At 41.4% G+C, this 24308-nt stretch overlaps 1 protein-coding gene across 3 annotated transcripts; it reads right to left on the bottom strand.

Moving 5' to 3' along the window:
- Window positions 1-212: 212 nt before the first annotated feature.
- Window positions 213-24205, bottom strand: rasa3 (RAS p21 protein activator 3). 3 transcript variants are annotated; one of them, XM_088370303.1, is made up of 25 exons: window positions 24189-24205; window positions 23716-23779; window positions 14108-14225; window positions 13440-13543; window positions 13269-13363; window positions 11541-11617; window positions 8823-8903; window positions 8664-8736; window positions 7931-8004; window positions 7761-7865; window positions 7547-7703; window positions 7340-7488; window positions 6731-6845; window positions 6581-6655; window positions 6392-6515; window positions 5982-6091; window positions 5822-5899; window positions 5665-5742; window positions 5382-5455; window positions 3965-4071; window positions 3588-3670; window positions 3305-3513; window positions 3112-3215; window positions 2843-3026; window positions 213-2736 (listed from the first exon to the last, which is right to left on the bottom strand). In XM_088370303.1, exons 3-25 carry the CDS (start codon window positions 14182-14184, stop codon window positions 2661-2663), a joined length of 2409 nt encoding a protein of 802 aa, XP_088226429.1. In that variant the 5' UTR covers window positions 14185-14225; window positions 23716-23779; window positions 24189-24205; the 3' UTR covers window positions 213-2660. The 3 variants fall into 3 exon arrangements, with proteins under 3 accessions (XP_088226429.1, XP_088226428.1, XP_088226427.1); XM_088370302.1 differs by lacking the exons at window positions 23716-23779; window positions 24189-24205 and adding an exon at window positions 21366-21646 and having other exon boundaries at window positions 7553-7703; XM_088370301.1 differs by lacking the exons at window positions 23716-23779; window positions 24189-24205 and adding an exon at window positions 21366-21645.
- Between the last annotated feature and the right edge of the window lie 103 nt (window positions 24206-24308).

The following is a 24308-nucleotide window of genomic DNA, read 5'->3' as shown; positions in this document are numbered from 1 at the left end:
CGTCATTGGGACCACAGGGACCGAAGCCCAGTGATCCCCCGCTACTTCGCGTTTCGTTTATCGCGGCTTCACTACATCGCGGATTCCAATTATCCACGATAAACGAGGGATTACTCTCCTCACAAGTACAAAAAGCTTCCTTAAAACAGTTTGTCTTGAATTTTATGAAGTCTAAAATATATTTTTTGGGGGGCAAATGACACAGAGACACATTTGCATTAATATTTTCATTTTGTTAAGGGAAAAAAAGCACAATACATTTCACCATTCATCCCACTGTTCTATATACAGTACACGTACAATAAGCTATATTATACATTTAAAATATTTGTACAAAATACAAATACATTTTGTGTTGTTAATTTGGAATAAAGGCAATATTATTGCAAAGTGGGGGGATTTTTTTTTTTTTGCATAAAAGCATGTATGCTATGCGGTGGGGAAATTGCCGTTACTTGAATGACTCTTCCCCAAAGCTAATGTTTACAAGGTAAAAAAAAAAAGCAACTGAATGGGCTTGGTTGTGTGGTTAACATTCCAAACTTGAGGAGTTAGTGGACACAAGTTGCACGTTTGGGGAGACATAATTAGGCATCATGAAAAAGAACTAAGGTTCAACACATTAAGAAAAACAAGAACAATACAAGACAGTTGGCGTACTGTTATTAGTATTATTCCTGGCAGTGAGCTATTCAAAAAATATAGTTGACAACTGGCATGCTGCCTTCTCACCGCTAACACTGGGTCAATTCACTTGGCATGTCAGTTACACACACACACACATGAACACACTTCAGTCGTTCCACTCAGAAGCACAGCGAGATGTCTGTATGACATTCATAGAAACAGCTAACAAAAAAAGTTTACCCAACATCACAGGTTATGATACATTTATATATATAAAAACACATCTAATGCATCTGATTTTTTTTCTTTTGTTTTTTTAGAGGATTTTATATTAAAAAAAAAAAAGACTGGCACTGACCACCACGGAGGTGCTTACAATTGGAAGATATGAGGAAAAAAAAAAAAAAAAGCTTGTGAATGGTGTCAATTGGACAAAGAAGTGACGTCAATCTGCTGTGATTACACGCGCACTGATTTGGCAAGAAAAAGTACAGTAATTATAATGATGAATTCAACAAAGAGATGTTGCAAGGACAACTTACACACACAAAGTGTTAGCAAGATTAAAAAGCGGTCAGTACCTTTGAGGGAATATGAGGTGCTGATGGGCGGGCAAGCTTGGCAGGATCTCAAATCCATTTGACACTACAGGCCTGTGTTTCCACGGCGACACACAGGTACGTTGCTAAAACCAAGTTTTTAGGCAGCTTGTAACAATGGCACCCATTTCACAATAACTTGAAATGGGTCGAATGTCAGAAGAGTTCATCAAGAGTAAAGCTAAAAGACAAATCTCAGTTACTTGAGATCTGTGCGATGTGTCTAATTTTATAGTTTCGGACAATTTGTTTTCTGTCATCAAACCTAGACAGAAAATGGATCACATAGTTAAATGTCACCTCATTTTGTTAAATTTGTGGATAAAATTATTCAACGTTGTTGAAATTGTGTCCACTACAAAAAATACTTATGATAAGTCATGATGGAAAAACGAAGGTTCAGATTTGCTTCGTGAACCAATTGCTGTTTTTTTTTAACCCCTGTAGATGGCGCTCTCTGCACAAAGCACAATACCTTGGCAGTTATTAAAAACCTTTAAGCCAACAGTGCCATCTAAAGGCGTTAAAAAAACAACTGTTTCGTGAAGCTTCATTTTCCCATCAGTTTGTTCAAGACTTGTCATGCATTGCATGACTAACTGATCTTCACAATCTGCAACGAAATGATTTGTGTACGTATGGCCAATAAAAACGATTGGATTGTGAAGCATTCAGTATGTAGCTTGACACCACCTCCATCTTGACGGCTGAGCCCTCCAACAGCGAAGTCATGCAAAGCCAACGGCTGAAAACATAAAACAGAATAGCCTTTCAGGTTTTTGAATTCAGTTCAAATCTCACTGAAGCGGCTCGGCCAGGGCTTGACTTCAAAACACGACGGCAAATAAAAGCTCAGCGACTCTTCAGCGCATGGATGATAAACGACGGCAGTGATCTCGCTCACACCAGACTTGGTCCCGAAAATCCATTTTGGTGAGCTATTTAAAAAAAAAAAAGAAAATATTGAAAATACTGCTCCTTCTGAAGTTTCCATCTGCGAAATGCGATATAACATGACAACAACCGTCATACAAATCAAAGCTGTAAAATATAGTTTTGTTTTTTTAAACGTCTTATTCGTGCATTGATTCGGAGGTGATTAAAGTGCGCCTCGTTCACCGTCAAAGCTGTCCAGTGAAAAGTTTCGTCACATCGCAGAAAGGATGAACACTTCTTCTTCCTCCTCCACTCCGGTTCCTTTTCAGTCACAACTGATCCCAGGTCAGTTTCTTCATCCATCCATCCGGAGTGCTGCATGGCATCTTGAGCGCAGCCCTGTGCGGTTCCGTTTCCCTCGTAGGAAACTTAAAACTCGTATTTTCCCTGAATTCAGCACATCGGGTGCAGGCCACTTCAGAAGAGATGGACTGCCGTTTACTGTCGACTCCAACGTGCTGATTGTGAACTTGACAGAAGGAGTCTCCAGAGTGACGGTCAGATGGAATAGGTGGAGCTCTCCGACTGCTGACGGATGTAGCACTGGAAACTTTTGTCCCCTATTGGATGTTCTCTGGGGAAACAAGGAGAGTGGTGAGATGTTGGGCGACAACATCATAAATAAAAATTATAAAAAATACAATCAAATAAAAATGAATTTGCTGAGCAGAAGCACGTACTGGCTGCCTATCTTGGTCTTCTTGAACTTGTCTCGCTTGTACTTGGTATGCTGCTGCTCCAAGGTCTGCACAGCCGATACGATCTGCTTCAGAGTTTTGTAGGTCTCCTGCGGGTCGTCAATGACAAAGCTGGAATATTCTTCTTGCTCGGGTCCGTCGTACACCGACTTGCTGCCGCAGGCCTCTGCGGGCCGAAATGGAGAGCGACAAAGAAGGTGTGAGGTCAAACGAGTTCAACGCAAACACGGGACGTTTTTGCCCGTGCTGACCTTCCATCTTGATGAGTTTGGTCATGTATGTGCTGTACAGGGAATAGATCCTCTCAGTCTCTCTATCGCCGTCCACGTCCAGCTGGATGTTGGCTGGGAGCCCGCTAGACACAGATGCAGGCAAGAACGTCAGAGAGCAAAAAAAAAACAAGATAAGGACCACCCAAGAGGACTTTTGGAAAAGTCCACACACCCGGTGCAGGGCGTACAGCCAGGCGCCGTGTCGGCAGAAAGCTTGCAGCACAGCCAGTGGCCGTTGAGGTAGGCTGAAGGATGATAGGTGCTGAGACGTTTGCGGTTGCATTGGCTGACTTTGGTTAAAATGTCGATCCAATCTCGCGCCTCCACGCAGTTGTTGGCTTGGATGTAGAGCGCCCGCTCTGGCTGGATGACCTGGAACATCTGCGGGAAGACATGATTCATTTTCTCGAAATCTGTAATATGATTTCTTTTTTTTTTTTTTGTTAAGCCCTTACATTTTTCATCTTAAATGACTCCTCCTCCAGCCTTTCCACTGCCAGGATGTTTTCTATGGGAATGCTGCAAAGAGCTCCCTCTCCTGGAGGGAAGAAGTAATGCATTAGTGGCATTCGTCACCACTTTTTAAAAATACATTCTTCGTACGTATTCTTCGTATTTTTTAAATATTAAGTAGAAGGCAATTAAGCAGCTTTACTGCTTTCTATTTGCTTTTAAAAAAATATGTTTGACCAGCCAGTATATATACGTGTGTGTGTTGATGAAATGATTGCGCTACAAATAAATGTTATGTGATGTTGTACAAGTTGTTTCCTTGAATTCAGCACCTTGTCAGCCATTTTATGTGCACACAAAGACAAATGGAAAATTCTACCTTTAGTCTTGTGGTAAGTGAACTCATGGTTGGTGAGACGAAACCATCTCTTCTTAAAGTTCTTCATTCCAAATCTGTTTCTTCCTTGCGCTCTCTTTATCATAAATCTGAGCGGGAGAGAGCGAGAGACATTCAGCTGAAAATATTTATAGATGAGCTCAAGCTCAAGGTATTTATTGCGGGAAAAAAGAGTGCACGGCTTTATATATATATATATATCTTGTCTTGTTTGCATTTTTGAAATTGGGTTGTATTGATTACTGCTTCGCTGTTTAGAGTCAACATCTGAAGTCAACTCATTTGCTCACTTGAGGATAAGGATGCTTGTGTTACTTGGCTCAAACACATAAAAAGGAATTTAATGTAAAAATAATTGTATAATTTGTAATAATAATAATAATAATAATATAAATTATATAATTTAGACAAACTGTACTGCTTTGCAATTGCCATTATATAACTAAACGGAAAGCACAAGCTCTTCACAAGTACGAGACACACGTAATCACTCTGATAGTTTATGAATCCCAAGTGTATTTCCAGTTAATGTTTACAACTTGGAAACAGGTGGTTGGATCGAAGCGTGGGAAATTAGAAACAGCACGCTTGAAAACTGCCAGTACGAGTGCGATGCTGTCGTTAATTGATAAAACATGGAAAGGAAGGCGAACACAAGAGGAACTCGTACGCTAGCGCCAGACTACTTGGAGGGGAAAATGATACGACGGGATTCCTCGTCTCTTTTTTTTACATTCCTGAGCCCCAAACGTGCAGACGTGCCCCGTTTGGAGCGGTGCTGGAGTGTCTCATGCGCAGCGATAAGGTGACACACCAGGCAAAGACTACAAACGGGGTCGGGAAGTGGGCAGATATGTGAGGAAGCCAGGAATGCGTTCCCGCTGTCGCGTGACGAGCAATGAGAAATCCGAGTCAAACCGTCGTTTAATTTTTGCGGTCCCCAAAGCAAAAAAGTGTCACTTGATTTACTCCCGGCCGTATAAAAACCGAGCGCTGGGTCTTCTAGGAGTGACACGGGAGAGGAGGTGGAGCACTTGGAGGGTTTACAGTGCACACACGAGGGCTCAGCTCACAAAGAGAAGCTCTTACCTGCCCTTGGTGCCTTTTGAGCCCTTCCCATCAACCCTCTTTATTGTGACTTTTACACTTCTACTCCCCGGTGGCAGAAAGACAAGAAGGTGGGGATGTTGATGAGTGAGGCAGGAAATTAAAATTCCTTTGAAGCCTCTTTAAAAAACACAATTTAAGTAACAGCAGCCACAAAAAGGACTGGATTCATATTGGACCTCCTCGTGAAGGGATGGACGGATCAATAATTGTTATTCAAACAGCAGTGAAATGGTTTGCATTGACAAATATGACGTTCTGGTATCACGTTAAAAATATCAAGGCAGCTTACCCCTCTTTGAGCATGATCGGTGTTTCAATACTCTTCTGATCCCACTTGCCAGAAGTTGATATGAGGTCTAGAAACTGTGGAATAATAACAAGTGTCACCAATATTGCTTTGCTATTTTTAAAAAAATAATTTTCTCAGTCAACCAAAGCCCTTATTTTAGTACCTCGATCGAGCAAAGTTCAGAAATGACACATGTAAACATGCACGCATCCATTTCATGTTAAAAAAAATAACTGCTACAATTTACCAGGTGTGAGAAAAAGGTAAAAATGCCAAAACTCACATTCTTCACAGCATCAGCATACTTCTGCTCATTGAAGTAATCATAAAATCCTGCCATGTAAGTCTCCTTGAAATTGGCCTTAGAAGAAGAAAGTAAAGAGAAACATGATCATACAATGTGGTTGGGATTAAAATAAAATAATATTTTGGTTACTCACAGATTTTGACGTGGCAAGACTTCCCAACGTCTGGATGGTCTTGGAGATGAGGGTAAGCGTTCTCGAGGTGGCGGCATCCTGCAGCACAAAATAAGAAAGATAAAGGATGCATAACAAACAGCACATTTGAAATTGTTAAGCGACAATAAATCCGACTCACCGGGTGGTGAGGGCGTAACTGAAAGAGATTGGGCGAGAGGATGGCTGGAGCAAAGAAACGCAGAAAGATGAAACTGCTCACTGCTGTGTACCGCACATCTTGGTCTTCATCTTGGAGGGAAGAGAAAAGAAAAATAAGTACTCTACAGTTTGGTTACGACAATAGGCTTTTTTATGTTTAAATAATTCTTTTAATTTTTTTTTTTTCCATAATTGATCCGTTCTTGTATTCGGATCTCAACGATAGCATTCTGCAACCACATGGTGGCAGTAGAGTATAGAACGAGGACAGTATCCAGGCAATACTCGGAGAGCATAACATCCATCAGCAACCAGTAATTCTGAATGAATTGCAAAAACGTGTCCTCGAACACCTGATGCCGCTTATTACCTTGACCTGAGGTCAGTTACCTTGGAAACGAGTGGCAGCAGACTCTCTCAGCGAGAAGAAGATGTCACACATAACAGTGGGGCAGCGAACGCCAGATGTGGTGATGACGTTGAAGATACGGTCCACATAGTGGCGAAGGTTTTCCTGTGGCGGCGAGATAAAGAAGATGTGTCAGATAACCGCGGCCGCACGCCAAAACATTTCCTTACCCTATTTGTGTCGAGGTTTTCTGATTCCTTGAGCTTAACTGGGTCGATTTCGCAGGGCTTGTGTTCTGTGCAGATCTGTGGAGAGATGAAATTAAGAATGCTTCCATAAAGGGTATATTGTATAGCGGCTTATTCAAAATGACTTCCTACCTCATCTATGATTGGTTTAAGTGTGACTTGAAGATAATGCATCCCTGCCAGTTTCATGGTCTCGTCGATGCATTTGGACGTGAGCGAGTTCCCCCGAAAAATGGTGTTGGGATCCCTACGTGAGAAAGCGGATTAGCCAAAACAAAATTTGGATCAACATACAGAGCTTGAAAAATTCATGAGAGAGCGCTTTGAAATTGATGAATGAGTTGCAATTGGAATTTTTCTTTGAACTGAACAATTTGAGTCAAAGTCACAAATCAGCCCTCAACCACTAAAACGAAATGTTCTGTTCAAGATTCCAAGTAAATAAGGCTCATTTGAAATAATGTAATTATCTCGTAATAAAGTATTTTTCATGTCTAAAAATAACTGAAATAAATCGAATCAATTCAATCTTTAATCCGATTTAGATACAAGTGTGTGTTGTTGTTACATTCCAAACCTACATTTTTTTTTTAATTTACAAACTGAGGTGAGAAAAAACGTACATTGGGTGACGGGCTAATAAAATCGTCGTGATCTCATTTCTAATTGAATTCACATCTTTCAAAGCACGAGATTCACAACTCCCGTTCGAAAAAGCAAACACCATTAAACGACACTCACTGCGTACGGTTGACCTCGGCGTGTGCGATGGCGCTGATGAAAGGCACGATCTTGCCGTAATGAAGAAAGAGCCGCACAAGCGGAATTGCGGCTTCTTGCTTCTCCCTGCACACCTCTCCCAAAATGTTTGCCGTGGACGCCGACACGGGCTGCGCAGGGGGAGCAAATCACGTCAAGCCTGCGACACCTCAAGATTCACACACACACCTGTACGTTTGCAGAATCCAGCAGCAAATCTCTAAGCGGAGTGTAGTGCTCAGATGGGAAGACGTGGTCCTCGGTGTAAACAATGTTCAGGCGTAGAGATCCCAGCTCTTCTACCTTCACAGACTTCCCTGCATTTTCCCTGGGCTGAAGATAATACCTGCAAAGACAACGCAAATGAGACTCGACAAGAGATCGCAAGACCTATCACACCTACCACGCATCATGGACTCCAAATTGACCCAAGACTCTGAGAGGAACCCGCACACCTCCCAGGAACTCATCACCAAACTTCAAGTTGCTGGCATTCCACAGGTCCACCCTGGTGGACATAAATCAGAAGCCATTGTTCAAAGTGTCACTTTTCCAGGTTGCTTTCATTTATACCTCAAAGCCAGTTTGTCCACGTCTTCCTCTTCAACATCAAACTGTCGCTTTGTGCAGCTTAAGGGCCGTGTCACCTAAAAGAAGACATGCTAATATGGAATCATCAAACTCATTTGGTGTTCACAGTCATGCTGGAACAAAGCAGGTCTTCCTCAATCTATTCCCGCAAGGTTGGAATCATTGACTGCTACTACTATTGTTTACTGTGCAACTTTCAAGAGGCCAGACATTTATGAGTCAGAGTGTCTGCATCAATCACACGCTTGTCCTTCGGGCCTGCAGCGGCACTAAAGGAAGTGGGAGGAGCCAAACATGTTGATGGGGGTCAACAAGGGCACATTTTCAAATGTGTACAGTCAACAATTTAGGTCTTTTTCCCTTTAGACTTGTCTCTCATAAAACAGAGCGTTTTAAACTTCCTGATGCCGATTAAAAAGTGATTACTGTGATGAAAATATGATGGACTACTGTTCCTTCCAGGACAGGATGTTTGTGGAGTGTGATGCAGTAGATAGCACAGAAGCGCTAATGTCATTAAGCAATTACTCAATTCGAACGTATTAGCAGAATATTTCTGTTCATTGCTTTAAACAAAATATTCAGAAGATGTTTTTGAAAGGAGCTCAGAGGGACGAAAGCGCACACAGTCTCCTGATGTTTTTGTAGGGATAGCTAGTCTAGATACGCTGGGGAAAAAAAAGTTGCACAAAATAAAATCAAAGAAACTTTTTACCTCAAAATAGAAAACTTCATCAAACTGTGGATTATTGGTTTTCCGCTTCACCTTGGTCTTCTTTGCTTCGGACCTGAAGGTAGCAGAAATACAGAAAAAAAAAAAACTTTATGCAAGGACATGAATCATACCAGAGACATCCGTGTGCATTATTCAAACCTGGAAGGTCCAAGTAGCGAGACAGCAGCATAAGGGTCACATTGCCCATTGACGATTGGAAGACCTTGGCACTCCAGCACTCTGTCGGGTTGCAAACGAGACGAGTTATTCTTCATTTTCTTTTAAACGAATAAACTCCCCTATAGCCCATCACACCCGCAAACACGTCACATCCTTATTTGATACTAATTGCAATGCATAGTTGTCTTTACAGGCAACAATTTTTAAAGCCAGTTAAGTCGAACATTCCCTGAGGACGATTAAAGCTCGGTTAAGTTCTCAATTACCACTTAATTAGCCGACTAATGCAGGCGGCTCGCAAGCACTGTCAAAACCAGTGAAAAATGACACCAGAAGCAGCAGCAGCAGCTTAAAAAATGCTTTTAGCTCCCTCTCATCGTATTTTAGCAGCACAAGAGAAATGTGAGCACTTGTACCCATGTGAGCTTTGTTATTTTTCCGTTAGTGAGCGTAAAGCTTAGTGGGAGGTGAGAAACAAGACTCGTGTGGGAGCTCGTGCGTGTGGCAAGGAGATAAGTTAATGATACACGAGCGGAGGCTTTATTTTGTTATACCCTCCCCCCACACACATTAATCTAAAATCCATGGAAAGAGGCCAAAAGGGCAATACATGAACAATTAAAAAAATATTTGGCATGTGGAATAATTTCAAAAATGCCCATGGCAGCTAATTTAAGAAACTAAATATATGACAGTTAAAAAAAAAACACAATATATCACCAACATATTATTTCAGCTGTTGCGCTGGCAAAATTAATGATGTTTTAATAAGTCCGTCTCACCATAAAGCAACATTCCGGCCTTCAGACGTATTTATTATTCAATTAGAAGGAAATCACTGGCAGCATTTTTGATGGCTGCTCATCGGTATTTTCAAAAAGGCTGACGACTGCATCCATCTCGCTTTTTAAAAACATAAAAAAAACTAAAAACGTTTTTTCCCACTCTCCTCCCAAAATAGTACAACAGTGAAGCCAAGTCTTTTATTTTTGCTGCCAATAGAAGATATTTGGGCACTAAAGATGAGAACTTTATTTCTCTGTATTTATCTTGCAGCGTCTAAAGCCGTCCTGCTCCCAGATGACATCACACTATAACGGAATTAGCACACGCAAGACGAGACACCCGGCAGGACGAATCACTTCCTGTGTGTCACTGTGATGCACTACTAGTCACACAGCCCGATGAAACAAACACACACACACACACAGGGATGCCTAATAAAGAAGGGCTGGGTTAAGCGTCTCTAATGCCGCCGCACTTCCTGTCCAATAAGCTTGTTTATGTAACCCCTGCTTGGCCTACTCTCCGGCCCCCCTCTCATCACGGCGTTGAGCTCTGACATGCCGCTTCAGACTGCCTGGCAGACATCTTTGCTTGAGTTCATGCGACTCGTTTTCATGTTAATGCTCTAGTTTGGGGCGCCCCCGCATCCTGTCAAAAACAATTCCAATCCAGCAGCAGGATAATGAATCAGAGAGCGCTCCCAAAAAAAAAAAAAAAATTGTGTTAAGCAGTATAGCAGATGAAGGATGAGCTATTACTGAAGCTGATCCATGGTTAATAGATAACATATTTTTCAACGAGAATAACAATCAGTAACATGTTGTCCAAATATTAGAAATTCAGGTGAATGTACAATATTCGTAATTGAGGCAAAAAAGCTGATGTAGCTTTCCGTGCATTTAAAACAGGTTCCTCGAGTTGCAAATCAAACACAAATATTTGCCACTCTTGGAACAAACACTAAATCTGTAACCAGGATCAAATGTCTGCAAGGATTTCTTTGAATGAGACGTGAATGGGCCGCCAAGAACCGAATAAGATGACCTTGTGATCTCGGCTTTAAGCACCTTAGCCACTAAGTGTGGGAATGCGGCCATCATCATCATCACACTTGTACTCCTTGACTACTTTAGAAGTGGTCAAATAACGGGCATGATAAAAAACAGCAGCAAGCATTTATCCATCGAGGCCCCGGCGCGCAGGAAGCTACTGCAGTCAAAACTTTCGCAAGAATGTTTACTGGAGGAAGCGAGAGACAAAAACGCAAAGGGACACGCCGTCATCTGAGGACGACTTGCCAGCTCAATCCATCCACTCGCTAATTCGGAACGGAATAACGGTGAGGCCGAGCGAAACCGCAGGTGACGGGAAGTGGCGGGAACGCTCGGGAGTGTTGATTTATTACAAAAGCCTGCGTGCGGATGCACATCCTGCAAGTTGATGCGCCGTCTTTTGAATAAATACCGCCTCGCTGTTCGACTTGTGTAACATTAGACGTGTAAAACGAGAATGGGAGGATAGTCACGAGAGGACAGACTTTCCCATGCTTCAACAGTTACCAAAAGAGAAAAAGTGCAGGGTTTCTATCTGTTTATGTTATTTTGGATTTTCTAAACCATAGGTGTCAAACTCAAGGCCCGGGGGCCAGATACGGTCCGCCTAATCATTTTATGTGGCACGTGAAGACAAATTGTGCATTGTCAATACTAAAATTACAAATTGTCTTTACTTGAGAAATTATTATTTATCTTTTGAACAATAACGGCCCTCCCAAGGAAACTATGAGTGCAACGCGGCCTGCGAAAAAAAAGGAGAATCTAAACTATTCGGAGTAGATGGACAGGATAACGTGATAATGAGTCTTTGTGTTTGTTCAATGCAATAGCAGAGGAAGCATGAGCAGAGCCTCACCGCGTGGCCAGTTTGTGGTTGATGACTCCGCTGTCTGTGATGACTTCACTCAAACGGAGCTCCAGGTGCACTTTTCCCTGCCAAAAAAATGCACAAGTGACAATTCACAAAGAGGAAATGTTCACAGAATCAAGAATAATTCGCATTACTTTTTATATATTTGTGTTTTTTTCGTGTGCATCTGGAATAAACCAAAAAAAAAAGGGGGAACATTTTTTTCCCCTTAAAAACAATCTCAATCATGCACTCCTAATAAATTAGCCAATGAAATCATTAAAGGAATTTCTGAGCCAAAGTGTTTTCAATATTGTATTATACACTTACAAAGAGTCATGTAATCCTTTGCAAACATCTTATGAGTCTTAATGAAAAGCGTCAGGTCCAATTTCAAATCTTATCACGGTACATTTAATGGGGACATTTCCGGGCCTTAAATAGAATCCTCCCACTTGCTTTCATACACCATGTGTGAAATTAGTACTGTATGAAGGTCAATTACAGACATATCAAAACACTTCCTTCTTAAATGAATTACCCTAAATAAAAGCACAAATAGTAGCCTAGAGGGGTAAATAGTCACACTGAAGTTATTTGTATTCGGAAGTGATTGGATGAATGACATCGTGATAATGTGGCGGTACAGCTGATTAGAAACGCCGCGTTAATTAATAGCGTCGCTCCGCAAACTCACAGGCGTCACGCTCCATCCGAGCTATTTGAGCAAAGCCGAGACGACAATGCGTCCTCTATTGAAAGGAGGCGAGAGACGGACGCTATCTGCCGACTTCATTTGATCCTTTCTCGCTGCCTTTCTCTCTCCAACGCCCATTCTGCTCGTACATCCTTCCGCCTCGGATGAATGCGACTCTGTTCCGGGGCCACACACGCCCATCTGTCTGCAGATGTTACCATTCACTGTGTGAGAGCATCTGTGAGGAACCACTGGGGTGTGTGCGTATGTGTGTATGTGTGTATGTGTGAGCCAGACGCCTGAATAGTGAATAGCCCAACAGTGCGTGTGCAGAAATCACCCACTGGAAGCTAAATCCTAAAAAAAAATCCAAAAAAGCTACAATACCAGACTGCTGACCTCCACCCAAGCCTCCTAAAAATAAATTCTTAAAAATTCCACACTCACACAGCATAAAATATAAAAACAACAACTAATGTACTCTTCAAAGAGGTGATAAAAATCTTCCGGTTCTCAGATGATTAAAAAGGTTTGTAAAAAATGTGCTCAATTTTATTTCATCAAGCGCTTGAACAAAATAAAATCATTTGAATCCAATTTTTAAATATATTATTTGAACCAGATGATTTTATTTTGTGCAACCACGCGATGAAATAAAATTGAGTCAATTCAATTATTTCTTTCATTATACTGTGCAACTCTGCATTTCTTTTTTAATGAATATTTAAATCACTTCAAAAGGGCGCCAAGTAAACAACCAAAGCATGAAAACCCTTTTTTTTTTTCCCCTCTGCAGCTTGAGATGATATCTTAGAGTACTGATGAGAAACAAAACAAAACAAAAAAAAGTTGAACCCTCTCCAGGTCAGTCTTTCCTCAGTCTGTCTGTTGCTCAACAATGAGTCATAGTTCCAGGAAGTTTCTTCTCAGCTCCACTCATGGCTTGCCATCGTTTCACAAAAAAGACGTCTTTAACGATTCCAAAAGAGAGCAGAAGCGATTACAGGTGAGTTATTTAAAGTGTTGTCTGTACTGACCTGCACCTCTGAGTCAGCGCTGACAGGTTGGAGTTGGAACCAGGTGTCTTTCCCGTGGTATTTCTGCAGGTCTTCTTTCTTCACCGCAACCTTACCTGTGCACATCATTGCAGAATGACAAATGAGCTCTTTCACCGAAAAAAAACCATTTTGAGCTTTTTTTTTACCCACCAATACTCGAGTCCCTCCTGAAGACATCCCTGTCAAAGATATAGAAGGAGAGATGTCTGAAGCTACGTGGGATCTCACAATAGAAGTCCTCTCCGTAGAAGGGACTGTTGGAGAAAGGAACACAAAAAAACATGATGTGAAGAGAAAACCTCAAGGCTAAAGTCGATCCTCCACATGCAAGAATATTAGTCACCTGAGATGTTAATAGCTAGAGGAGATAAAATTACAGTACAATGGAACAAGATGTAAGAGGAGCCTACACAAGCACAACAAAATACAATTTACAGACGGATCAGCATCAAATCGGGCGAGACTTCCACCACGTCGGTGATTGACGAGTAGAACTGCTTTTGTGCACAGTTGCATATGATTGGATTAAGATCTCTGTTGACATGTCTGTCAGTCAAGCGTGGTAAAGTTGACTCGCTGTCTCCTGGAATTGTTATTCTTTTATTTTTGTTTGACAACGTTGGTTATACGATTTGTTATTATTATATTTAGATAATAAAGTATTTATTAGATTTATTTTTTTATTATATTTATTGCATATATATTATGCTATATTTTTATTATATATTTTATTTTATTATATTATTTTTCATCTGTTGAAAGTTTTGTTTTATTGCAACTTCCCGTCCACAAAGAACTGAAAAGAGAAAAAAGCATACCACAGCGACTTCTCCACAATCTTGGTCCTGAAGACTTCTTCTTGATCCAGGTTGACAGTACAGTAACAATCCCTCATCCTGTTTGGCCCCGGGTACGGAGGGATGTTTTTAGCTTCTCCTGTGCAAGAAGAAAGCCGAGTGAGTGCTTATTATTCAGGAACGCTGCAGTAAGCAATAACAAAATGTTCACTCAGGCACAATAATGAATGTAATTATTTATTAAAGAAGAGTGACAGTAATGAAACACTTTTTGGTAAGTGTGTAACTTGTTTTGAATGAGACACACACATTATTATGACATCATCAAATGGCTACTTTTGAACTCGATGGGCATTTCCAACAATGTCTGATCAGTGAATGGAAGGAACTGAGTGGGACGCTTCCTTCATCCTGCTCTGACTGCTCCTCAAACATATGTGACAGATAGCACTCCTTTTCACAAGAATGCGGCCCAACCACCCACATGGACACACACGTACGTGCAGATATTGTCCCGAACCCTCATGAGGACCACGTTCTCCTTCTAAAAGCCTCAGATGAATTGAAGTCCTTCCTTCGGAGACCCGTCGCTACATGTGTTTTGGCTCAACATGCCTTTCTCACATGTGTGCAGCCACATGTGAGGATGTTGTTCAGCAAGTGAGCTACAACCGATTGATCACCAGTATTTCAAGTTTTGAACTCAATGACATCTTCATAATTATGTGCTGTTGAGCATCAGGAATCTACACTGTATAAAAAGCAATTCGTATTTTCCGGGTATAAAACAATCATGTAGGTTGGAAAAACTTGAAGATCTGGATGACGTGGCAGCAAAGTGAGTTGTTTTGACTTATCTTTATTTTATCATATTATTTTTATTTATTATTTAATTACTTTTTTTATTTACTTGTTTTTTTTTATAAATGGGACAACTGTTCCGTAAACTTCTTTGCTGTGAAATGCAGAAAATGATTTTTTCCCATAACAGCAAAACTTTAAACATTTTTGCAAGAGGAGTGATAAGGAGACATTTGCTTGTATTTAAACATTACAAACGCTTTGCTGTATGCGCCGATACAATACACGGCACTGTTTCCGTGTGCCTGATGTGGGGAAAGAGGGGGGAGAGTTGACTTTTGACCCCCGAATAACTGGCTGTAAAGCAGCAAACGGATTCTCTCCATAAAAGGTCATGACGACGATTCAGACATATTTAATCAATTTTTCCCCTAACAATTGCGTTTCCATAGGGAGTCTTGCAAACCATCTTTTGACACAAATTTTCATAAGTGTATTTTCTGCTTCTGTGCACCTCGTGACATTTTGAATGCATCATCATCATTTAAAGGTGACAAATAACGCAGGTGAAGAAGCACTAAAACTCCTAGGATGGGTATTGACGCTCCTGACCTTTGACCTTGACGGTTCTGAACAGCACGTGGTGAACTGCTTTGTGGCCCTTGCAGCATGTAAGCCAATTACAGGAGTAAAGTTTGTTTGCTCTTTGCGGAAACTGGACTGAGCCATTTCTTCCAATACAGTTGGAATGGTCTCAGGGCGTTTGTGACGTCCATTTTTTTTGGCACCCTTTTTGCTCCCATGTCAACTCTTCTGTGATACTATAAAACGGAAGACATCCCGTTAAAATCCCCCTAAATGTAAGATTTGTGACTCCTAACCACACCCTGCTGAGTAAAAATTGTTTCTACCTTATTTCCAAGCATAACACCCTTCTTATGCTTACACTTTGATTATTTATCCTCTTAGCAATAATCCCTCATTTCCAATATTTGTTTTCATTTCATCCATGACCTCGATTGGATTGCGGCCTGAAGGTTATCTTTGTAACCAAACCATTGTGGATTTTTTTTTTCCTTGTAGTCTTTGATTTAGTCAACAAAACTTAAAATAGACAGCACAAATAAGTGATCACAAAAATTATTCTTCTATCTATCCATGTGCCAACTATTTTCCTCTCCTCATTACATCAGCCCATTGTTAGTATATTCCTTTTTGAAACCTCATTTATTTATATTTTCCCTTTCCTCCACTCGCCCTATTTTCTCCTCTGGCGGGGTTGGATTTAATTTTTTTCCCCTGCTTAATATTGAAAACAAGCAGAGAAGAACAACACGCTTCTCCTCTCATCATGCAAAGCTCATCAATGGAATCCTTGGAGAATATCTTGCCCTAGTATGAAAACAAAACTTGGAAGGTAAAATCAAACCGGCACATAATAACAGAACATTGCAGAAATAGCCGAAAGAAAGTGAAACTACTACCCAAGGGTCAAGTGAGCTCTCCATCTGATTACATTTCGTGGAAGATGCAAGAGGCGAAAATGTGTGCAAGGGAAGGAGGAAGCACAAGTGGTTGAAGCAATGCCCTGGAGGGAAATGTGCTGCTTTGTTAATCTTCCTTCTCTATTGCGTGTACGGTTACAGCAAAAAAAACGACTTGTTATTCTAATCTCCGGTGACGTGAACACATTGGAGAATACACAGGCATGAATATTTTCAGTCGCTGTCCTCGCAACACGCATGGAGGGGCTTAAGGAAACAATTATCCGCGGCCGACTCAATGAGGGAGATCAACGACTTGCTGAGGAGAAAGAAAGAAAGAAAGAAAGAAAGGGGAGTGCTCCAGAGCGGTTTGCATTGGGAGAATGCTACAAGAGGAAATGAGATGAGGAGAAAGGAATTTCAACGGGATCCAAAATGTAGCTTGAAAAGAGCAAAAAGTTATGAGCCAGTGTGTGAGCGGCCACAAATCTTAAAGAAACATCCTCCCTGATGAATTCAAATGCGACTAACTGGTTCCTTGGCTCAAACTCCTGACACGACAATTCCCCTAACGCTACTTGACACTTTCTTTTGTAAGCGCTTCCTGGACTGGTAAATATTCAAAGAGTTCAAAAGCCGCAAGCTTGACGTACAGTATGTGAACAAAACACCTTAAAATAAAAACCACATTTTGTTTGTTTGTTTATCATCGGGGTACTTCTAATTGAACAGAATCAACTTTGGAACTTGTATTTTGAACCCACGTGTGACCTCGGATGACCTCCTTATGAAACCACCATGTTTATTCACTAATTGTAGGACTCATTCCAAAGCCATTGAATGTAAAATATGTAATTGCATGAATCATCCCAGCAAGTTCTACAACTATGACAACTCATATTGTTACAGTATCAATAAAACATTTGTTGTTTTACATGCCAGTTGTTGAAGATGACTAGTCACGAAACAATTAATGCCTAAAAAGAAACAACATGATATATCGTATTGAAAGCCAGTCCAGCCTGAGGCCCAAATAAACAAGCACAACACATAAAAGAACAAATAAAACAAAATAACAACTCCCTTTTCCCATTTATTAAACTGTGATGGGAGATATGCACACAGTCTCTTGACAATAAATTGGGCAAATGTAGTCAATAAAATCTTGTAAACTGTGGATTAATTTGATCTAAACTCATAACATGTGAATTGATGTCATGTGCACGACTTGGTGATTTATTTTCCGTTAATTTTTACAGTAACATCAAAACAATGTGCTGATCCGTTTGGAAAAATGTATTTACCTTTAAAGCACACTATCGTCCTTGGAGAAAGAAAAACACGATTGGGTTACTGATCAAACCCATTCCCATCATGTGCTGGCAATAGCTAATGTTCACACCAGTCTGGTGAGTCTCAGTGGAAAACTTGAGTGAGACAAAAATAAACAACCACAAACATGCTCTCAAACACACACTTGTGCAGAGAGACTTTGTGTACGTACGCTAAATATGGGAACACGTTCCACGTGAGGATGTGATAGCATCCAAATGTTGGCTAGGCAGCTTGGCTTGGACTTTCAGAACATTTCTAAGCCTCATCAACGAATAAAATGCATCTATCTTCTAGTCGTACGAACTAGTGGGAACGCCAACCGTCACTGGCAACAAATCACAAGCGTTTGACTCAAGAACGGTTGTACCGTATTTCCCGCAGTATAAGTCACTCCGGAGTATAAGTCACACCAGCCATGAAATGCTTAATAAAGAGGAAAAAGACATATATAAGTCGTACTGGAGTATAAGTCCCATTTTGGGGGAAATTTATTTGATAAAATCCAACACCTAGAACAGACATGTCATCGTGAAAGGCATATACGGTATGCTAACGTTACATAAACACTTAAACAAGGAACTTAGAAAGTCCTAACGTATTAAAAGTTATTCAAATAACTATAGCATCACATGCTAACGAGTTTATCGAACCATCCATGTCACTCCAAATCATTAAAACCAACCAAATCTTCATCCTCTGTGTCACTTGTAAACAACTCCGCTAACTCCAGAAGTAGAAGATGCAGCGCTTCCTCGTCTACGTGGCTTACTTCAGACTCATCGTCAGTTGCAGTTCCAATTATTCCACAGGGCCTAGAGCGCCCTCATGCGGTTTAGTGTGAAAATAACACGTGATTTCACACATAAGTCGCTCCTGAGTGTAAGTCGCACCCCCGACCATACTATGACTTATAGTCTGGAAAATACGGTACTTCATGCTTGTTATGCCACAGTGAGCAGCTAGAGGGCAGCCTGGGAAGAGGTCCCATCGCCAGCACACTCCAAAGCCTTTATTTATCCTTTCAAAGCCAGCATGCTGGGCCTACTGTGGCATTTCTTCACTCTTCCAAAGGACTGCTCTTTCATTGCGGTCTGATTACTGAACAGAAAGGAGGTGTTGTGTTCGAAACACTGTCTGCGTCTAAAGAGTCAACGCAAATGTTTACACGGTACATGTAAGAGAACATTGCTTTCTAGGAAACGCCACAGGAAATGCATCGAGAAGTCGTTCAGTGAAAGACAGAAGAAGTCTGCTTCACTAGCATTCCTCGCTCCGTGCCTTCTTTTCAGTCTGGACTGGGGGGGGGGGTCTGGGAACCTCTGTTAGACAGCTGTGAAGGGGGCGAGGGGCAAGTGGAGGGGAATTCTGTCGAAGGAAAGCCACATTTTCTCCTAAGCTTCAACCCGACAAAGTCACGTAGCCAGCTTTCGAAGCACGCTGATCGTTCCTGTCGTGTTTCCACAACATCCCGAAATACTTGAACTGTAAAGATGCGATAAAATGATAACAACAAACTGCTGGCTCAACGCTGTAATGAATATGCTGAGCAATCATAAGATGAGAATTTGTGCCGACAGCATCTCGTGTGACATATCGTGTAAACATTTCGTCGAAGTATCTGTTCTCAATTGTGCACGCCACACAACGAGTCTACATTCCGGCCGCATGATGACATCATCGCCAGCTTCTGGCGTGAGGTATAAAATACTTTTTGGACAATTGCGTTGAGAAACTTTGCACCAGCCACTATTTCTCAGCTCAGTCGCTAGCGCTGAGGGCCGCATATCGCTAAAATGACTCGGTCAGCTGTTCCATAGTCGCCCCGGGGAAAATATACATAAATAACAACAGGTTGCGTAAAAATATCTCAACATGAATATGACCAGTTGAATGATACCGTCATCGAAATCAGCTAGCTAACATGCTAGCTGATTTTTCTAATAATTAATTTTTGAAAATGTTAGCATGTTAGCTGTGCCGCTGAAAGTTCCGCTGCCTCTCCTACATGTTAGACAGCATTTCTGTCCCTCTCTTGTGTCCCACCACATCTGCTACGTATTAGCTTGATGCCATGCAGGAAAAAACACAATTCTTCTGTAGTCCACTGCAGCTAATCAGGAAGTGAATTGGGGGGCAGTTTCCTGTTTCCTGTTTTACAGACAGTATGGACTCCCACTATCCTTTCTTGGTTTCCGAAAAGCATGTGCTCCTCCGGTAAACTCAGGGGAGTCGTCATCTGGCAGAGAGTGTCCCAATACTAAGTCGTTTCCGAAAAAAAAAGTGTGAGAGTGATGAAAACAGTGTGAAGCAAGTCTAAGAATCACGCAGCACGACAACGATAACAGGAAGACTAGTTATTGAAAAAGGTGTTCATATTTTTTTTTTTTTTTTCAGGGCACATTTGGAAGTCAATGCATGATTCCAATATTAGCTTTGGTAGCTTAATTTTGGATCAGCATGACTGTTTTTGCTGAACACGTGTCTATGGGGGTGTCGCTTATCAATTTATTTACTAATTTATTGAATTTATTTTTCGGTCCTCCTTCCTGTAGGCCGCTTCGAGTCAAAACAATCCGGACAGCACAGATGAATGGGGGTGCCAGATGTCACTGAGATTGTCCCTTATTGACCAGGAATAACAATTAGGGCACACACAGGAAATGAATGTGCCAGTGAAAGACAAAAGATAGAAACATACAAGAGCACACCCTCTTTCAGAAGAAACACATAGTATCATTTCAACAGGAGTCAAGGGTCATTAAATAAAAAAATAAATACAAATTGTGAAACACTTGGATTTATCATATTTGGAATAAAATTCTAGATCTGATAAAAGAGCCAAATTAAAGATTTCAGCTTGTTTGGTAAAATAGAAACTCTTATTTACATTTTTTAAATCCGATGATTCAAAGATACTCAAAGGTTTAAAGAGACTTGAGAATTCCATCAGATTAAATGGGGAAAAAAAATCCACTGCCTTTATCTTCAAAGGTTCAAGACTTGCCTCAGAGATCCTCCTTGTTTCTTAAAGTGTAATAATCATTATCTTTTATAACATGTATGGGAAATAGACACCCATTCAGTCCAGTAGACATGTAGCCTTGAGGCAAGTATGCTTCATGCGCTGGAATGATCATTTCTAAAAAGGGTCAAGAAGGTTCTAACAGAGCTTTCACTTGAAGATGCATTCAGCATTTTATGGCTTCATTCATAACAAATCGGTGGATGCACTTAACATGCCTCTCGCAAACCAGGATCCCCACTGGAGATATCTAAAAATAGCAAGCTTTTTTGCAACAATCAATTGTGTGTGCGTGTGTGACTGAGATGGAGCAGAAGAAAACACACAAATAAATACGAATTATTATCCAGCGTATACGCATATGCAAATAAAGGCATTGCAATGGGAAAAGACGGGTCTTGTATGCCAGCTGCAACATTCCCACAGTCCCCCCCCATAGAAGTCTCTTTTCCACTGCACGGTCATTTGTTGTACAGTCTACACAGAACCGCATGTGATTTGAATTAGAATAACATTAACAAGACAGATCGGTCCCGTTCCTGCAGCCCTCGGTGCCTGTCTGGCCCATTAATGAGGAGCCATCCATAGAGGCGCTCAGATTGGGGGTGGGGATTTTTTTTTCTCCTTCTTTTCTTACCTATTTTAATTTTAACGCTCTGAAAAACCCGCAGACCTTCCTCTTCTACCGCCATGCTCTCCGCCGTCCCTCAGTTCCCTTTAGCCGGCTGAACAGACGAGGTCCTCCACGCTGGTCGCTTGCAGCTTCTCCAGCAATGGGATATTCCAGAGGTTTTGCACATCTATGCGCACATCGCTGCGATCGCACTCCGAGCCGAGCAACGCGCCGCTGGCTGCTTGAGAACAAGGAGACCGCTACAGCTCTCTCTGTCGTTCACGCAGCAGCAGCAGCAGCAGCAACGGCGGAGGAGGCGGAGTCTTCACATAGCCCCGCCCACTTAGCGGAGCCCCGCCCACTTAGGTGAGGCGTGACAGTGGAGAGGAAGTACAGTTGAAAGAAAGAACCCTGTATTCTAATCTAATCCGACATAAAACATAATGCTCATTTGTTATTGTCCGTCAGAGAGATATTTGTATCAAAATAGAGATTAAAAAAATAGATGGGGTTGGGGGGGGGTTGGTCATGGATAGGCTTTGACCGCCCCCCGCACACGCACAGCATGATGCCGATGGCTAAATTATACAGAAAAAGAACAGCCCATAATTACGGGCTTTTCAGAAAGTATAATTTTAGCAGTTGGCAAGACTGGTTTTCATGCCCACATATTGACGTTGAAGCCATCCTTGAGCTTTAGCAAAAAAGAGATCATGTTTCCCTCATTCTCAAGTGACTCCATCACAATTGATTGGCACTTAAATCAAATGAATTGCAGATGCTTTTGAGAGAAAAAAAATCATTAATGAGAGATTAGATTCATCCTGATGGACTTTATCAAAATGTGGTGTGTCTCGCTTTTTTTTTTTTTGGAAGTGTATTCAGATGGAAGTACTGTGAAAGTCATAGAATACAAAGAGGCCAGGATAGAAATAGACCCACATTGATCTTAAAACAGATTGAAGAGTCCTACTGAAGTGTTGACCTGACCAGTGAGAGGTTTGTCCCAGAGGGATTAAAAATCCATTCAGGTGCAAGGCCCGAGGCTACTATCAACCCAGGCTTGAGCGTATTGGGCCACGCCCACGAGAGCATAATGGCCACGATTCTCAAAATATCCCAGCGCCGATGCGGAACATAAGACCTCAGCTGGCCGAGCCACGACTGTGGGCGTAAAGAGCGGTTGGACTTCCCCTTCAGCAGAAATCACAGCTCGCTTCACTGTTGAGATTAGCAGTGACTTTTTGGGAAAAGCTCTAAAGCTCATTAGGAGGCAGCATTTCCATTAGACATGCCTGAGATCAGAAATCAAACTCTCCAGATAGATTTCCGAGGCGGGAATGTGGCGGCGGCCCAAGTCAGCCGAATGAACGCCGACTTCAGTGACCTCGGATCCCAACATTTACAGAAGAAAAACGATAATCCGGTAGGCCTACCAAAAGAGCCACATCCTGTAGCATCGAAGATGCACCCTTGCTGCATCATATACAGAAATCGTGTTTAAAACCACATTTGCACTTCAATGTTGTGACGACGCCCTGTGGCACACCACAAGCCCGTTCGTGAGTGAAACTGGATGTTGTTTTGCTTAGATAACGGGAAGAGCCTCGTTTGATACAGTGCAAGTATCTCAATGATCTTCCGAGAAGTCCTGAAATGTGTGTCAAGCCAAATTGAGTCAAATTCTGCATTTGAACAGATTATAGTGAGCGGGTGTTTATTGTTATTTGCTGAGACGCATCCTTGTCAACCACCACCACAGAGTGTGAGGGCGTTGTCACACGTAAAATAACTGTACAACCGCTGTGGTTTGTGCAGACACACACACACGCACACACACAACACCTCATATTGTGCATATGCAACACTGTAGTCGTGGCTGTGCTTTATAGCTGACCAGGGACGGGAACAGATGGTGTTTGACATGTGCAAAGTTAATCTTTCTCAAGCATTATTCTCCATATAGGGCTTGAATCAAATCTGAGTAGATTCCTCAAAATCTGATGTGATCTGCGATAAACAGAAGGACCAATGCGAACCGTGTCAGGGGGATAAGCCTGTTTTGATGTTTTTAAACTGTTTGTGTGTGTTTCAATCATGCAATCTGTAAGGACATGCTTTCAACTTGTGCTGCAACAGTCAAGGCAACAATGGGAAAATGCTCTTTTCTATTTTAGGTGACTCAGGTCAAATCACGTGTGCTCAAATTATTATGAAAATAGTGTATAATGTATCACTGTAGGGATTTAACATCGCGGTACTTTCTGATTCAATCGAAAGAACATTTTACTGGATCAAGTCAAGCCTTTAAGACTAATGTATATCAAGACACATTAAAAAAAAAAACACAACAGTTGTATGTATCGTACAGTACCGTGTCCAGAAGAACACACAGTGAATGATGCAGTCACAATTCAGGCTCCATCACTGCCGTGACCCTGTGAGAATAAACAGCATAGAGAAACGTATGAATGGATGACGAGCAGTATTATACCGCCACCTGGTGGGCACACAGCAAAACAGTCAATATTGTTTAACAAATGTTAAGAGGTCGTTATACGTTAATGTTGCTCTGTTTGTATCTACAACAAGCAGTGAGTCGACTTTCTAATCACTAGTTTTGTAGTGGCCTACTGATACCACAAGATGGCAGCAAAGCCTTCTTTCTTTATCAGACAGTTAATGGCATGACAAAATAAAAATCAAATTATTTTAATATGGCTTGGGCACAAAAACAGTGAATAGGTGAGTTTTTCAGCCAATAACTGAGGCTTGTCCCCTTAAAATCGTGAATGGCTGAAATCGGGAATGCCTCACTGAAAAAATGGGGAGATAAATTCACTGTACCTCCTTAATTACAATGGTCTTATTTAGCCTTTGACATCATCTTGTGGCATCTCACAGCAAATGCACAAAAGATTAAAATAGGAGAGTTTTTCCTAAATTAGCCAAGGATTTGTTCAATAG

This window comes from Syngnathus floridae, chromosome 3 (genome assembly GCF_059516105.1).
Source record: "Syngnathus floridae isolate MCC-2025c chromosome 3, RoL_Sflo_1.0, whole genome shotgun sequence".
In the NCBI taxonomy this organism is placed as follows: Eukaryota; Metazoa; Chordata; class Actinopteri; order Syngnathiformes; family Syngnathidae; genus Syngnathus; species Syngnathus floridae.
This window is presented reverse-complemented; position numbering and strand designations above follow the sequence as displayed.